General features: G+C 37.3%; 1 protein-coding gene across 3 annotated transcripts; it reads right to left on the minus strand.

The window, feature by feature from the left end:
* Positions 1-1,561: 1,561 nt before the first annotated feature.
* LOC147545407 (transcription factor GAMYB-like) lies at positions 1,562-7,040 on the minus strand. Of its 3 annotated transcripts, XM_086635966.1 has the most exons (5): positions 6,693-6,991; positions 6,150-6,192; positions 5,282-5,710; positions 2,289-3,339; positions 1,562-2,155 (listed from the first exon to the last, which is right to left on the minus strand). In XM_086635966.1, the coding sequence occupies exons 3-5, from the start codon at positions 5,642-5,644 to the stop codon at positions 1,842-1,844; spliced, it is 1,728 nt and encodes a 575-aa protein (XP_086492092.1). In that variant the 5' UTR covers positions 5,645-5,710; positions 6,150-6,192; positions 6,693-6,991; the 3' UTR covers positions 1,562-1,841. The 3 variants fall into 3 exon arrangements, with proteins under 3 accessions (XP_086492092.1, XP_086492091.1, XP_086492093.1); XM_086635965.1 differs by lacking the exon at positions 6,150-6,192 and having other exon boundaries at positions 6,693-7,040; XM_086635967.1 differs by lacking the exon at positions 6,693-6,991 and having other exon boundaries at positions 6,170-6,197.
* Positions 7,041-18,249: the final 11,209 nt, after the last annotated feature.

The raw sequence follows: 18,249 nt of genomic DNA on the forward strand, positions 1-18,249 counted from the left end.
CAACAACCCACGACCCAAACACAATTTGTTTCCCATAATCCCTCTAATTACATTGTGGGTCTATCTATGATTCTATTCAAAGGAGACACTGCCAAATAATACTCATACATGACATTTCTTCATATTGCACCCATTCTATGGTCATGGTCACTCTCCCACTCATATCGATTTTATTTCACCATTAAAAGTTGGCAACCGATGTTGGCGGATTTCCATAATGTGGTCTACAAAAAATTGGGTGTGAACTATGATGTAACAATTAACAAAAGAAAAGAGCAAACATTTATAAGAAGAATTACATAAGCCAATTCATATGGTACAATAAATCTTAAAATAAAAAATATTAATTTCGAAAGTTCAAATGATAAATTTTTCACTATAGAAAAAATGAAAAAAAACGAAGAGGAATGTATTCGTAACAGTGGTGACGTTCTATACTGCAACTATCCTAGTCGAATCTTGACCAAGATATGTAGCCGGTCAAGATTTAGAAGGAGAAAATAAAATGTTTCTTTCTCTCCAAATTTTGATTGAACAAAAAGTTCAATGCAGATTTGGTCGGGATTGTAACAGATAGCTCTATCTAGATTCGGCCGCGAGCGATAGTAACGGGACATGGAAACATTTTCCTGTCCATAAAACGGAGGGAGGGAGAGAAAACAGGAGGTTGTTGGACTAGTGCATTCAGCCACTGATTAGGGAGGGGGGAAGAGTCAAAGATAGGGGCATTAATGCATTATCACAATTAGTAGTCCGACTTTGACTTTCATTAAACACTTTGTGAGGGACGTGGTCCTAGGGTTATTGACTGACTTGGCTCCTTCTTCCTCACTTCTTACTGATTACGTTTATTTGAGTCACCATTCACTTACCTCAAATTCACAAGAATCAAACTACAACTTTTTTTTTTTTTGTTTTATCTAGGTTCAAATTTTATAATGAAAAAAGGTTTCTTCCATAATTAGTCCTCGAACTAAAAGTTATGTTCTAGAACCGTTCATTTTTTTGTCATCTTTGCCCCTTTTCTCATTTCTTATTCTGTATCTAATTGGACATTCCTTTGTCTCTCCCTCAGGCCTCAGCCAACTTCAGTGCATCGAAATCGTGTTTTCCACTAAATATAACTAGAAAGACTACCCATGTCCTCTTACTCGCGTTTGCTCACATTGAATCTAATGCTTTGTTCTATAATACCTAAACAAATACGACTTGATCACAACTACAATGTTAATTTGTACACTTCCCCAGATATAAAGCGGGGCTACGACTATAGGTTTTCACTCTATTTGCCTAAAGTTAACCAACTAAAAACTGGTTTTTGTAGCACCTAAATGAGCACACATAAGATGTAATAGCTATATAATTCAATAACGGACCTGGATCGACAACAAAATTTATTGGAGAGCTAGTTGTAAATGTTTAAGAACAAATGAATTTCCCACTAATTCACAAGGGAATGGAATTGAGCTTTTAGGGCAGAGTAGCCACTTGCAAATATCAACTGTTTGAATCATGGGAAACTTCTAATCATAAACAAAATAATAATTTTCCGAAGGACAAATAACACAAAAATCTGCAACGTATTCATGAAGAATAAGAAGCACATATTAAAAATATTATCAAGATTGAAAGATGTTTGTCAATTCTAACAACAGAAACATGCTCTAAATTTCATAGCCACTACCAAATATCCATATGATGTTCCAAGACATGCATTCTTCTACCAGTTCGATAAAAGCAAAAATTTCAACCAGTCAAGATATAAAACTACTATCAGGATAATCATGGCTCATTTTACCACATCGTGAGCAGCCATGAGATTTTCAGTTGTGCAGATCCTTTCAGGGAAGCTGAGACATTTGACAGGGGCCGTTCATGTCATTCCAGGAAAAGTCAGTTAACCATCCTTGGTTTGATAGTGTAGATTCTCCACATAGCATTTGCTTGTCGGAATCATGACATAAATCATCACCGAGTCTTGCTAGTGCATCGCTCCATATGGATTGGTCTTCGACACATTCGCCATTCTTCTCAAACCAATCCGCCGGAAGTAAAGAATCATCGGGCCAGCAAAATTCAAAATGTGCTTTGGTTTCATTCTCACCTTCATCTGGAACCTTTGGGACATCTTCAATTGGTTCTGGTTTGCCGGTTTCTGCAGAAAGAGAAAGAGGAACTGCGTTCACAGTCATAAACGTTGCAAATGGTATAATCAATCAAAAGATAACACACCCACACACACAGATATATATATATATATATATAATATATATATATGATGCACTTACCAGGGAAGGGTTTGATGGGTTGATTATCATTCAAAGAGGTTCTAGAAATCGGACTGCTTGCAATAAAAGCTGATTCAGCAGATGTGCTCGATGGTGAAATGGGGTCACAACTTTCTTCACATGCCGGCTGATGAAGATTTACACTTGAATTTTCAATTGTTGGGCTACTTGTGAAAGCAGAAGAATTTGGGCTCTTCTCCGACAATTGATTCTTAGAGATTAACGCCTTCGATTCATGAAGTACTGCTTCCAACAGACCGCTGCTACGAGGTGAAGGGCAATCTGATTCCAACAGTCCAGTTGGAGGGAAAGTAGGAGACTGAATGAAAGCATCAACAACAGACTCAACCGGCAAAGGCACCCGCGGCAAGAATGTCAGACCCCAGCTGCCTTCTGAAAGATCAGCTTCTGGATATTGGAGTGAAGGGAGCTCCGTCTTCGCAGCCCCTTGGTAGGACTTGGAAGCAGAGAAATTGCCATTAAAAAGGGCATGGCTGCCAGGCATTTCAGCAACCTTGCTAGTTGGATTAGGATCATATGGAAAAGATAACCCATCATAGGTAAAAAATAAACCGAGGGGACGATTACTCTTTTCACGAGTAGGACCATGGAAGTGTTCTAATGGTAGGTGAAGATTATTAATGCTACCATGACTGAAACCAGAAGCAAGTGAGGTCATCTCTGATCTGCGAGGTCGTTTGGGGCGTACCCCTGGGGCAGGAATGAATCCATAACTCTGACATGATGAACCTGGCCCTTGAATTAGCATGTTACCAACAGATAAATCAGACATTGCTGGTGCATAAGGGACCACTTGACTGCCCTTCAAACTGTCAAAAACTATATGAGGATTCTCACAACTGTTTGCTCGAGGGAAGTCAGAGTGTAGGACATCTTCGCTGTTGCTTTCACCGCTGCTTGGAGTCTGGTTATCCTCACTCCTACCCTGCAAATGCGCATCAGGAGGGTAGAGCGGTAAACCAGCACGTCGGTTTCTCTTGACTCTTGTGTTCCAGTAGTTCTTTATCTCATTATCAGTACGCCCTGGCAACTGAAAAAAAGAAGAAACAAGAGCGGTAAACCAAACTATTATTTGAACGAGCTAGTTACCTAACTATTTATGAGAATATAAAATTTAGTTTTCTGATCAAGAACAATGCATCTTAGAACCAAAGAAACACCATGACACCAATAGTAGCCTGTCATTGGTACGACAATAGTGATGAAACTAACCAATACTCATTCAAATTTCAAAACAAAAATGAAACTTAACCAATAAAGACCTAAAGAATTGGAGATCGAATAACAAATTATGTCTCCATACCCAAAATGATTCCCCCTTCCTTAACCTAATAAAGTCAAATAAGACAACGTTATAAGAAATTTCTGAAAGTTCAACATTTTAGGAGGTGCGCACTAAATTACAAAATGAAGAAGATTAATCTACAAGAAAAGGAAAAGGTTGAATAAACGGTGTAGGACAAGAAAGGGGAAAGAGAATTAAAGACAAAAATAATAGTAGTATAAGATAGAAAGCACTAGTATCACACTATTAATAGCTAGGAATCACTTCTACAACCCTTAGGCATCACCTTTGGGTGTATTTGCATCACACGTATACAAATAGCTTGAATAGTTGCTGGAAAACTCTCAGTCTCTCCTCAAACAGCAGGAATACAACCCTTATATAGGCATAAACCAACCCTTGACATCCCAAACAACCTTTACTTCTAGTCTCTTAAGCTTCTAAACTGCTAGGGCACTAAAAAGACATCATAAAAGACATTAAACACATTAAAGACATTAAGCACATTAAAGACACTTGACCCATCCTAATTGAAACTTAGAAACTAGCAGAATTTCCACAAAGACATGTGGACCAGACCCACATTATTCAAGTATCTCGGTGGGCCATTGATGTAAGACATGCCAAATTAGAATTTGGGCCCTTTAATCTCTCTTTAGACGTCCCCCATATGCCTTTTTAATAGTTGCTGCCATTCATCTCTATCTTGTTAATAATTATTTGAGTCTATAACTGGTTCAGAGACTACTGGCTCTACTAACAAACGGACTCAGGTCAGACTGCTGTATCATTATATTAAGAAGATGTCGTAGAATCTGATCGCCAAAGAAGAAAACCCAACTTTGAACTACTGGTTAATTCTAACACTTCCTAATAGAAGAGAGCAGGTACAAGTGAGAAAATTTAACTTCCTCTAACTCCTTACTTCAAACAATTGAACACATCGTAATACTTTGATCTACTTCTTGAATTGATAAACGTACATTCCTGTTACAACTCAAAATTAGTAAGGCACATGGAAGATCTGACTATCTGATATGAGAGATCAGTAGACTACTTGTAAGTAGTACTTATGTGGGCATTCATCTACTTATAAAAATGTAATAGTAGTTTGAAATCTCTTTAGCAGAATCAGTTTTTTTTTTTCTTTTTGGTATACTCAATTTTATGAATTCCACCACATCATTTATCAGTAAGCTAACCCAGATTGTAAATAGGTTCAAATTATGTCGCTATCACAATAGTTTACCTGAGGAAGTCCATCTAAGAATAACCTATATAAATTATCCCCCATGAGCCATGTCTATATACCTAGTTACTCTCCTGATTGATTGTGGTTTTCTGTCCATATACCGTGCAAACGAACTGAACGATTCCAAATATGTACAAAATATATAACTACACCACTACTTAACTTTTAGTTGCTGAGTGACCCTAATCTCTTGTCCCATAGCATAATATAGCAAAATGTTAACTCTTTGTTATGAACTGAGTGTATGTCACCAATGTTATTGTTGCTAAATGACATTATTACTGCTTCAGTAAATGATGATTATTTGTGCAGCTGGAGGCAACATCAGATTTAAATCAAAGGGAAACCAATTATGCATTACTAACATAACCGAAACAGAGTATTTATAAGCAACAAGAAATTTAATATGAAAAAACAAGTTATTTGGATTCATACCTGTGCAGCCATTCGAGCCCACTTGTTACCCAACTTAGCATGCATTTCGACAATCAAGCGTTCTTCATCAGCAGTGAATGCACCTTTCTTTAAGTTCGGTCTCAGGTGATTAGCCCACCGCAGACGACAGCTTTTGCCACAACGTAACAATCCCGAGTTCTTCTGAACCGTATTCCATTTCCCTTCCCCGTGATTCTTCACATATTCCACCAACATTGCATCTTCAGCGGCTGTCCATGGTCCTTTTTTCAGGCCACTCCATTCTCCCCATTTCCCCTTGGAGCTACCATCGTCAATTGATGGTGAATCTGCTTGATCCTTTGACAGCATGCTATCATCACTCTGGCTTGTTGAGTAACTCATTCAGCTATGTTTTACAGGTCCCAATCCTCTAAGTTACTCAGAACAGTTATTATGAAAACCAGTATCCTGACAAAAAAACAAGAACAGAGAAAACAATAATGAAAATGTGAAAACTAAATGTAAGCATTCAACTTTCACAAGAGACACCAAAAATCTCTAGCAAGAACTGCCTCGACAGACAGACAGACTGTGGAATCTGAAGACAACAGACACCCCACACAGCAAAGTAAAATTCACAGAGCTACCAATTTCATACTCAACAAAGAATTTCAAACGTAAGCTGAAGGAAAATCAGTATACAACAGTCACAAGAAGGGACCTAGGGTTGAAATTTAGGCACCTTGGAACTCTTTAAAGCAATTTCATTGTGTCATCAAGCAAGTACTGATACCAAAAATTGACCCCAAAAGACTTTTATATTTTATGAAAGCATTAAATTCTGACTACCATTAATGTGCAAAGTCTAGCTACTGTTATCAGTACAAAACGGATTCAAAACACCTACCCACAAAGAGAAAAAGTCACCTGGAGGACATCAAGTCAAGAGACTGCAAAATCCAGTAGTGAAATTAATGTTCCAACAAGTTAAAGATAAAACCCTAATTAAGCCAAAAACGTTACACAGTCCAACCAAACAACTGGAAATGGAATTCTAGCTCTAAAACCAGAAGCCACTTGAGAATCTAAGATGAAGCCAGAAATGAGAATGACATTCAAAACCCTAAAAGTACAGAGACGAAAGGAAGTCATGGAACAAGAGAAACATGCAACAAGAATCAGCTCACAGAGTCAATCAATCCACAAAACTACAACCAAGTAACCACCAAAAGAATCCCAATTTCACTAACATGAATTTCAAAAAATTAACCCCAAATTCGAAACAATGAAGAGAACTTGTTTCAAACTAAGCAAAGATAAGAAAAAGAAGTAAAACAAAAATGAGTAGAAACGTAATGCAATAGAAACAAAAACCCTAACCCTAGTTCTTTTGAAATCAAAGATGGGTCAAAATGTATATAGAAGAGTGAATTTCGGATAGAAATATTACCAGTTTTTATTCGATTTCGTTACTCTCTTTATTTAATTTCAAATTTTAGCGCGTCCGAAATTTTTTGAGTTCTTGCCTGGATCTCTGCTACTACTACTCCATTTTCTCTCTCTAGAAGTGAGAGAGAGAGAGAGACTAACAGAGTAGAGAGAGAGAAACTCAGACTCAACACGAAGACATGCACGTACCTCACTAGTATAAGAGAGATGAACTCAAGTGGCACACCTTGTAATTTTACCCTGAAAAGTTCAATGGGTAACTTGGTACCACCTCTCTTATTTTTTTTGAACATTGGTACCACCTCTCTAGTAGGCCAATCCTCTATTTAAGTGTCAACCGTTGGTAGCCAAGTGGTTTAAAGGTGTGGATGTAAATTCCAGAAAGCCTTCAACGTCTCAGGTTGAAATCTCAGATAAGGTAGAATCTTTGGTTATTAGGGTATAAAATAATATAGTTGGGCTTTAGGCCATTATCTAGTTGGGCTACAGACCTGGTCTTGTTAGAGATTGAGTGGGTGGTTATCGAGCTTTGTCACATCTTTGATGTATGAATGTCAAATGTAGCAACTAAGTACATCGTAGTCGACTTCTAAAAAAAGAAAAATTCTTCTATTTAAGTGACCACTCCATACAATTTTTTTAATGTCGAAATCATTTTTTTTTAGATTGGATTCCAAAAGTCATTACATTCGAATGGAGTGGTTACTGCTTCCACCGAGATTCGATCTCAAGACAACATGGGCTTAACAGGGATGTTCAACCAATGCACTAAAAGGTGGTGGACCGTCGAAATGAATCTTTAACGACAGAGTCGTGTGAGGTTTTGGTTCAATTGATTGTGTTTTCCCACTAGTGTGACGAGTTCTAAAAATCTAAACTAGAAAAATTGGTCGATGGATTAGGAAAATGCTATTGAACTAACAGAAATAGGACATCATCTATTGCTTTTTATCAATATATCGGCTAGACTATTTGGGTTACTTCAAATTTGCCATTTTAGTGTATATGATTTAACATGAACAACTACAATTCTAGTGAGAAGCAATTGAAGAAGATTATACTTACTATTTTGACTGGTTGATGCAAGAAAGTGATTTCCTTTTCTTTCTTCTCTTGATTGTTAGGGAGATATTAATGAACATATAACTATGAAGAAATATGACATCTTTGTGAGCATTTATGGTTCCATTAGTTGTACTGGGTTCTTTAATGCTCAATATTTAATGTCAAATTCTCCTCTCATCTGCGAATTAGACATAAATTTACTTCTTAAAGTATGAAATTTGAAATCTTAAAAACTAAAATCAGTTCAATTAGTAAGAAATTAACTATTAAGTGTTTAAAAAAATTATAGTTTATGATAGAACTCCTTAATGGATGACATTTACTAATGTAAACATATTATTCAGGACTTACTCCATTGATCATAATGGGTTTTGCTAACTACACACATTTTTATTTTACAATTGAAGATCGGACTTATTTTGCAATAATAAGACACTGAATTGACTTCTTAGAACTTCTTATTTTTGTCAAAAGTGCTAAAAATACCGAAACATATGGAAATTGACTCTGATTATCAAACCTGGTGTTGTCATAATTTAAAACTTGATAATTGTAAATTTGTAATACATTATTGTTTGATTCGGTAAAAGACAAGATTCAGATATTGTTAAGGGCCAACTTAGTCCCAAAATCGCAGCTTTGGGCCGCACATTATTAAGGGCCCAACTTAGTTAAGGTAGAAGTACTGCTAACCATCTGATAGATGTATTGATGTTGAAATAAAAGAGATGTGCTCGTTATTCTATATCTAATTTTTTAACACTGAGGGTCCGTTTGATTGGTGTGAAAATAGGGTTGGAAAATCGATTTTCCACTGTTTGATTAGATATTTTAGGGTGTGAAAGTCAATTTCCGATAGAAAAAAAAGTGGGAAAATAGGTCATATAATTTTACCACCTATTACATGGGAAAACCCATTTCTTACTCACACTTGCGCGCTCTCTCTCCTCTAACGAGGGTATTTGAGTAAATTTGTCTCTCCCCCTCTCCCTCCTTCTCGTGCAAGTCATTTCTCTTGCCCACTCTCTCTCTCCTCTTGCGAAGTTGTGAAGGCAAAGAACCGAAGCATACAGATTCATGAACTTCTTATCTCCACTACTAATCTCTACTTATTTTCTTACTAATCTCCAAACCTCTCACAAAACTCTCAAATCATAAAAGAAATCTTGATGAAATCAATAAAGTCTTGTCTTCTTCTCTCATGGGCATCATCAACAACTTTGCCTTCTTCGTCTCTCATAGGCATCAACTGAAGCTTCATGAAATTAATGAAAATAGCCCTAACTGGTCTTGACGGCAGAGACATGCGACCGTTCAACGAGTGGATCTGTAGATTGTTTCTAGGTTAGACATGAGTTTCATAAACAATGTCTTTCTTTCACCCTTCTCTCTCTAGTTCTTTCCCGTTTCTCTCTCTAAAACTAGGTTAGACATGAGTTTCATTTAAACAGAAAAGTAACATGGATAAGCATGAATAATTTCAATTCCATTACAACACAACACACCCTAGTTGATGAACAAATGACATAATTCGTTCAATAATAGAAAAGAATAAATGGATGGGGTATGAAAATGAAAAACAAATTAATCTTGTGAAGAGATTGTGATGGATGGAAGATTCCTCAGAGTTCTTATCTAAGTCAGGTTGATGGTAGATTTCGTCTGATAGTTTCTTCGCAAAGTTCTGGTTAATCCCTAAATTGCTCCAACAACATGAACTCCATCTCTCTATCATTCTCTCATCAATTTGGGGAAGAAGATAGGGTTTCTAATGTTAGCATCCTAAAAGAAGAAGATAATCACGAAAATTTAAAGGCACCTCTCATTTCAGTGGTGGATAAATGAAAGAGAACATGATTTTTTTAAAGGCCCACACTATTTTCTTACTACCCAATCAAACACTTAAAAAACTCAATTCATATGAAAATATGGTTTTCTTTCCCATTAGAAAAAAATGGTTTTCTTTCCCATCAGAAAAAAAATGGTTTTCACACGTATCAAACGGACCCTGAGATTCAAATGAAGATGGCTTTATTTTGAATTCCTTTGTCTATTTGGTTCGTATTTTATGATTCTGAGTTGTTTCTGGTTTTGGAGTAGGGATCTTGGTTGAGTCTGATTTAAGGTGGCTACTCACAAATACGTTGGTCTGGTTATCGTCGCGTGCTCTTGTGGTTTAGCAAGTTGGTTGGAAGACTGCTCGACCTGAGAAGGCTTGCGAAGAGGCTTTTTAGACAGCCCCACGTCAAATATTCAAATGATCAAACGAATTCAACCATCTTTTGTTGTTTTGAGATGTTAACCATGTAAATAGGTCTTTTCATAGTTCGGTTGACAAGCTCCTGGATTTGATTGGTAACGGCTACACATGCTCAAAGCATATGAGACGTCTGGGCGAGTGCAGATCATGGCGTACATGATTGATCCTATTGCCGAAGCATAGGGTACTTTCATCATGTGTGCTAGCTCATCAGGACTCTTAGGACACTGATCTTTGCTAAGCACCATACCATGTGACATAGGAAGGAATCCTCTTTTGGAGTTTGTCATCTCGAACCGTTGAAGAATCTTATCTATATAAGTTTCTTGACTAAGTCCGATCATCCTCCTTGATCTATCTCTATAGATCTTGATTCCCAATATGTATTCTGCTTCCCCTAAGTCCTTCATAGAAAAGCATTTCCGAAGCCAGTCTTTAACTGATTCCAACATCGGAATATTGTTTCCTATGATTAATATGTCATCGACATAAAGGACTAAGAAAACTAGGTCGCTCCCACTAACCTTCTTGTAAACACAAGATTCTTCTGCATTCTTGAGAAATCCAAATTCTTTGATTTTCTCGTCGAATCGAAGATTCCAACTCCGGCTTGCTTGCTTGAGTCCATAAATGGATTTCTTAAGCTTGCAAACTTTTCCAGCATTTTTGGAATCTACAAAACCTTCGGGTTGTGTCATGTACACATCCTCTTCCAAGTGTCCGTTCAGGAAGGCGGTTTTGACATCCATTTGCCAAATCTCATAATCATAATGAGCTGCAATTGCTAGAATGATCCGAATGGATTTAAGCATTGCGACAGGTGAAAAGGTTTCATCATAGTCTATGCCATGAATCTGTTTGTATCCTTTTGCCACGAGTCTAACTTTGAAAACGCTAACGTTTCCATCCTTGTCAGTTTTTACTTTGAAAACCCATTTGCATCCGATTGGTTTTGCTCCATCGGGCAAATCGATCAAGTTCCATACTTGATTTTCTGACATGGAATCCATTTCCGATCTCATGGCTTTTAGCCATTTTTCGGAGTCGGGGCTCGTCATAGCTTGGTTGTAGGTACTCGGCTCATTATCTTCTAACAGTAGGATATATTTTTTCTGAGATAATTCCTGGAGCCTTTGAGATCTACGAGGGGCCTGAGCAACTTTTGGAGTGTTCTCAACTAGTTGAGATGTCTCCTGCGAATTTAATTCGACTTGAGCGGGAGGTACTCTCTCGACCTCATTTTCCTCTTCCATACTTTGTGTATAGATAGGAGCCGCTAAACCTCTTGATATTTCTATATCTGTGTTTATTTGTTGCTCATATCGAATTTCATCGATATCTACATTTCTCCCACTTGTCTGTTTGGAAAGGAATTCCTTTTCAAGGAAGACACCATCTCGAGCAACAAACACTTTGTTCTCAGATTCGTGGTAGAAGTAGTAACCCCTTGTCTCTTTTGGATAGCCCACAAAGAGACATTTGTCTGATTTAGGTGCGAGTTTGTCTCCTTGTAAGCGTTTTACATAAACTTCGCATCCCCAGACTTTGAGAAAAGACAGCTTTGGAATCTTTCCAAACCATAACTCATATGGCGTCTTTTCTACAGCTTTTGACGGAGCTCGGTTAAGTGTGAAAGCAGCCGTTTCTAGAGCATACCCCCAGAACGTGTTTGGAAGATTTGCTAAGCTCATCATAGATCGAACCATGTCTAACAAGGTGCGATTTCTCCTTTCAGAAACACCATTCATCTGGGGTGTTCCTGGCGGAGTGAGTTGAGATACTATACCACAACTCCTAAGATGATCGTCAAATTCTTGACTCAAATATTCACCACCTCGATCGGATCGAATGGCTTTTATTTTCTTGCCAAGTTGATTCTCTATTTCGTTCTGAAATTGTTTGAACATGTCAAACGATTCGGACTTATGCCTCATCAAGTATATGTAACCATAACGAGTGAAGTCATCCGTGAACGTGATGAAGTAGCCATAGTTACCTCTCGCCGGAGTACTCATTGGTCCGCATACATCCGTATGTATGAGTTCCAAGGGTTCTTTGGCTCGGTCTCCTTTTCCTTTAAAAGAAGACCTCGTCATTTTACCCATTAAACATGATTCGCATGTGTCATATGATTCTAAATTATACGAACCTAGAAGTCCATGTTCATGGAGCTTCTTCATGCGTGTCATGTTAATGTGACCCAAACGACAATGCCAAAGGTAACTTGGATTTGAATCATCTGACCGTAGCCTATTGGTTTCTATGTTGAAGACTTCGTTCTCAATATTCGTAATATAGAGACCGTTGTATAGCTTAGCACTGGTATAAAACATTTCACCTTTGTATAAAGAACAACGCTGGTTTTTTATTAATAGGTGATATCCCTCTTTGTCTAATTCTGAAACTGAGATAATGTTTCTAGAAATAGAGGGTACATAATAGCAATTATGAAGTTCTAAAACTAGACCAGTTTCCAAAGGTAGACTGAAAGTTCCTACAGCTTTCGCAGCAACCGTTGCTCTATTTGCTACTCGTAGGACAAGCTCCCTTCCAGATAAATACTTGATTCCCTTAAGGCCCTGCACATCATAAATGATATGAGCACCACATCCGGTATCGAATACCCAGGATTGAGAATCAAATGTATTTGCTAAGTTAACTTCGATAACATAGATACCTTGGTCGGAATCGTGAGTTCCTTCCTTTTTCCTTTTGTTCTTCTGAATCAGTTGAAGTTCTTTCTTTGATTCAGACATTCCAATGCCTCTCCGGATTGCCTTAGAAGTTCCGTACTTCCTCAACCGTGATTTGTTTCGGGACATGTCCCTTAATCGACGGATGATTGTGTGCGCATCCATTTTCCTGAATCTCTTTTGAAGATTAGGCTCCATGGTTGCCAACATAAGGCAAGTTACTGAAATTGATTTCATCCGGATACTTTTGGCCTGCTTTTGTTCCTCAATCTTTGAGTTCGCAGTTATTCTTGGAATAGGGGTATCCAGTACGCTTTCTTTGTTTGTAGATTTGAGAACACTTCTCAATCTCTTTTCCCAATCAAGGAAGTTATCCATGTTCAATTTGTCCTCATCAAGGATTGAACATAGGTTGAAAAGATTGATTTTTGCCATAGTAAAACTACATGAAACAGAAAAAGGATTTTGCTAAGTATTACATTCGATAATTTTTGCAAAAAGTCCTAAGTTTTTGCCACATTATTCAAGATAAAACGTGTCCCTAGATGAATAATGCGATTCCGAGATCCCATCTCTCAAGGATTAAGCGGACTAGGGCCCTGCCCTTAATTCCCATTGATTTAGGTGAGTGAATACTTCCACTGATCATACCATATGATTCTCGGTTGATGGATTACATGTTTAGTGTAAAATCCATCCTTTTGCCTCGAGTATCCAAGACTCTCTTGCTGATCTCGTTGAGTAGAACCATTTAGACATGTAGGCCTCTTCTATAGGCCTACCCGCAATGTCCCAAGGTAGAGGAGGTACTCTGCGAAGGCCGACCCACCTTCCTCGAACAAGGGCGCAAGGAGTGTCTTAATTTGGATAGGCACTGTACTCAAAATTACTTTTAGGGACTTTTACGCTAGTCTGGCGTTCGTTTTAGTGAACTAATTAGCCTAACTAACATCCACGACATAAAGCGTAAATAAGTAAGTAAATGCGCGCGAGAAAGTAAATCAAGCACATATGGATCCTAGTATGGCCCCTAACCTAGAAGATCTAATCTCCTTTGGTTTGCTTCTTGTTTCGCCTTTTAGTTCGTCTAGATCTCCGTCTTTGAACCTCCATTGATTTCTCCCACTCGCCTTTGGATTTCTTCCTTGAGTTTCATCAATGGACTCATAAACCCTAAACTCTAATTACAAGACTCAAACGATTCGCAGATCGTGTAAACTTGAAATTAAAATTATTACAAAACATGCACCCATCCGTGCTCAAAACAAGAATAAGAAATAAATTCTATGGCCATACTAGTTTCCGCATTCACATCACATGCAATCATATAATATATTTCAAGGCTATCAATTATATATGCATGTATATCCGGGAGATACTTTTGTCGACATCCGTATGTCATGTACGCACCTTAAGTCTACATCAAAAGATTAGACTAATGGTGTGTCTTGGTTTGATTTTAAAATTTGATTTTAAAGAGAAATTCCGTTTGGGCCTTGAATGGCCCGGGTTAATTTCGGAAATATTTGGATTGGAATTTTGGGAGAAAATTTGGATAAAACTCCCACTCGAATAGTGGTCCCTTTTCGTGGTCCGAAAAGCCTTGAAAAGACCCGGGACAAGTCCTAGACAAGTCCCGGCCCAAGCCCACAAAAGGGATTGGACAAGGTCCGGATATGGCACGGCCCATAGGGCCGGCATGTCCGAGCCGAGGCCAATAGGCCTGATCTCGTCCTGGCCGGAGCCAGGACGCTAGTCCAAGCACCAGATGCGTCCTAGACGCATCTGGTGCTGGACCGGACCAGCACTAGGTGTCTCGGACATAGTCCGAGACACCCAGGACCCCAGACGCATCTCCAAGACGCGTCTGGTAGTAGCTACTGGACGCGTCTGGAAGACGCGTCCTCAGACGCATCCAACAGTAATCTGGGACGCGTCTACCAGACGCGTCCTCCAGGCTACTGGTCCGGCCAGGAAGCTTCCTGGCCGGACCTATTGAGTTTCTAAAAAACTCAATAGTCTCCCCTTTTTTTTTTTTTTTTTTTTGTGTTGCAATTTTAAATTGCTTTTTCCAAAATTTGAAACACTTCTAAATATTTCAAATTTTTTTTAGAACAATTCTAAGTTTCCAAATTTTGTTTTTCACAAGTTTCCAAAAACTTAAAAACAACTCTTTAATCAAACCAATTTGGATCAAAATATTAGGTTTTGAAACTCTTTTCAAGAACAAATTTTGAAATCTTTTGACACAATAATCTATCTAGGCAAGCATGGAATTGGTCCAAAACTTAGATAAGATAGGCTAATTGCAAGAGGCTCTGACGCCACTGTTGGGTTTTACACCCTTCTACTAGTGTTTATAGCGGAATTAAGATATCTAATATCTACACTAGTATTCCCAGGATCACATGCATAAACCTATGATAATCATTAATTAAAACTAGAAAGATAAATACCTTGTTCGCTAGTTTTCCCTCGAACCTTTCCAATTGCTTATGAGAAGACCAAGAGCTTCAAGTGTAGCTCCTCTACTTGGGACACGAGCAAACAATTTGATCTCCCACCTTGTTGTATAGCTAGCACACCAATGGTGGTTGGAAAAGAAGAACTCCTTTCTTCTTGACTAGATAGATAGTTAATGGGAATTAGCTCACTTTCTCCTCTCTACTTGATGTGGTAGAGTAAGAAAGCTTAGAGAGAAATTCCACACCTTATTCTCTGCCCTAAGAGTGTTTATATAGAACCCTAATAAGAATCCACCTCCTTTTAGGTTTCCTAAAACACCCTTTAGAATAAGATTTAGGGAAATAGTCGAAAATAGCAACTATTGATATTTTCTCAATTCCCTAAGGATGAGGTGTCCAAACACCACGAAAATTGGCAGATATAATGTTTATTATATCAGCAACTAGCCCTCCAAAATTCAGCCCAATCCGAGTCCTAGAAGTACCCGAACCGGTCTAGGCCCAAAAACCCTGTTTTTGGCCTTTTTGTACTATCTTTGCCTAATTCCTTTTTAGGCCTATGAGATATGTTTATGGGACACTCCCATGATTATATCTCACTCCCACTAGTCATATCCTAGATCAATTTGTCACTCTTATGTGTAACCCGTTGTAGGATCCGATCGAAGTTAGCCGCGAATTACTTCGTAATTCGACGATCGCAGTTGGTCTCTAGCTACAACTCTACGATCCCTAAATCAATCGGACTTGATGATCTTCCACATCAATTGTCCTATCCGACAAATTGTTCGCATTGTCACCTTGGTCGAAGGACATCTCCTTCAACTCCTTCAATCCGTCCCATCGGTTATACTGCCCCATTGATCACCCCTACACCAGAGCCTGGTGGACTAAGGGGTAACTAGTATTGAATGTTAAATAAATGTTAAACTTAACTTCACGTTACATTAAATAGTTAACATCATATGTAACGATGTTACTTTAAATGAATCTGATGGACACTATTCTTCCACAAGGATGGTTAATATCTATTGATCAAGCTTTACCTCTCAATTTTGTTTTATACCAAAAGAACCTCTCCAGTTCATCTTCTTACTTTTATTTTTATTTTTCACCTTCGATTTTCAAGGATCATTGAAAGAGGTGTTTATGATTAAGTTTTACAAAGAGATTGTGCCCACGAGAGAATAAATTCAAAATTTTATATAGTTAAGTGAGTTTTATCTAATAGCTTAAGAAAATTAAGTGAGTTTTTATAGTAGTAGCTAAAACTTCTAGAATGATATAATTTTCAGGGGGGATGTCATAACTTTCCACCTTTGCGAATTTTGTGTCAAAATCGTATAGAGTTTATTTAAATGTTACAGTAAATTTTTAAGTAATGAAGATAGAATTAACGATGTTAAGACTTAACTGGTCAATACTAGTCCACACCCCCTTTGCAAATTAATAAAAGGTCATGCCTTTTTCACAAAATCCAGTATTTATGTATGACCTCTTTCCAAAAATAACCCAAAATTCTTTATTAGTCTTGTTGTGCCAAGTTTCAATTGAGATTCTTATTTTTATGTGGCAAAATAGAGATCTTCAATCTTTTCTACTTCCAATGTTAAACTCTAAACTTATCTTTTTTTTACTTATGTGTCGTAATTATTTTTATAAAAATTAATAATCACTTATTCTGAAAACAAATAAAAGATATGATTTCTACGAGTTAAAAAAAATTCAAATATTGGCAAGTAGAATATTTAAAGATATTTCAAGAGGACACTTTAAAAATAGAGCGTTATTTTAAGATATTTCTATTTAACTATCTTTGCATCATCTTAGATTTCAAATTGAGCTTTGCATTCAAGATTTTTTAAAACAAAACTCTAAAATTTCTTTATGACAGTCAAAATTTCTAAAGATTAAGTTTTGCATTGGAGCTGCACTAAGAAAATGTTATTTTTATTACCTAGAGCATCTCCAGCGAAAACTCAAAAAAAAAAAAAAAACTCTATTTGTCCTGCGTGTCAAAAGAAATTTCTAATGCAACACTTTAAAAACTTCAAAATTACTTCGGTGTCGTTTTCTAGATGGATAATTTTGTATCTAGTATTGCGTGGACGATTGAGATCCTTAAGAGAAATCCCAAATAAAAAGAGAATTTTTGCATACGACTAAGGTTTTGTTAACTGCATTGCAAAACATATACATATCCAGTATTTAATTTTGTTGTTTACATGATACAAGAATTTACTCCTTTAGTTTCTTATTTAATATCTAGGTTTTTTCATGTTTAGATTTCAAACACATTCTCCCTTTCATTTGTTTTTATGTGATTTTTTGTTTTAGTTATAGTTTAGTTCTTTTATTTTACAGCTCATTAGAGTAAGACAATAATACGATAAAAAAACTCATATGCAAAAAAACATTCACCGCAAAATATAAAACAATGTAAAATGTTCAATAAATTTCGCCTCGTGCACGAGCTATACCCTAGTCAATTACTACAAGATAAATGAGCTTAGTTTTAGGTTGGTCGCGTATGTATAGTATTCGAAATATTTTATGACCGAAGTTTTGGGGAATCAAGAAAAAAATTCGACATAGTGAAAAAAACTATATTTTTTTTCCAAACACACACTTCTTCTCATGTCGTTGTTAGGGTCCTCGACCTGTTCTCAATCAGCGGTGGGGGACGACCTCTATTTCTTTTCAGTCTTCATTTCTTCCTCTATCTTATGTCTCTCTCTCTCCTCAAATTTTTTCTCTGATCCCTCTCTCCTCTCAGCTGAAACTTTCGGGGTTTAGTCGACATACAAAAGTTAGAGATTCGAGTGAGAGATAGAGAGACCAGAGAGAGCGAGATTAACCCGAGCGAAGAGAAAAATCCAAGAGAGAAATTAGAGAGAGAGAGAGAAAAAAAAAAGTGATGATTATGGCGATCGAAGTTGGTGACTGGAGATGGGAAAAGATTGAGGAAGAAGAAATTGAAAAAATCATTTAAGATATTGTATTCTAATTAATTGCCATGGATGATAAGTCCGTTAATAGGAGTGTTATGATGGACTTTGTGCAAAGAGATTGCAA

The sequence above is a fragment of the Eschscholzia californica genome, unplaced genomic scaffold, assembly GCF_041429995.1.
Source record: "Eschscholzia californica isolate CP2 unplaced genomic scaffold, dmEscCali1.0.p SCAF_4, whole genome shotgun sequence".
Classification (NCBI taxonomy): Eukaryota; Viridiplantae; Streptophyta; class Magnoliopsida; order Ranunculales; family Papaveraceae; genus Eschscholzia; species Eschscholzia californica.

Bases quoted from the DNA above. Each gene is read 5' to 3' on its own strand.
- LOC147545407 (XM_086635965.1), bottom strand. From the start codon at position 5,644: ATGAGTTACTCAACAAGCCAGAGTGATGATAGCATGCTGTCAAAGGAT. The intron at 3,340-5,281 runs GTATGAATCCAA...TCTTTTTTTCAG, and splicing joins GGGCTCGAATGGCTGCACAG to TTGCCAGGGCGTACTGATAA. The intron at 2,156-2,288 runs GTAAGTGCATCA...CTCTTTCTGCAG, and splicing joins ACCCATCAAACCCTTCCCTG to AAACCGGCAAACCAGAACCA.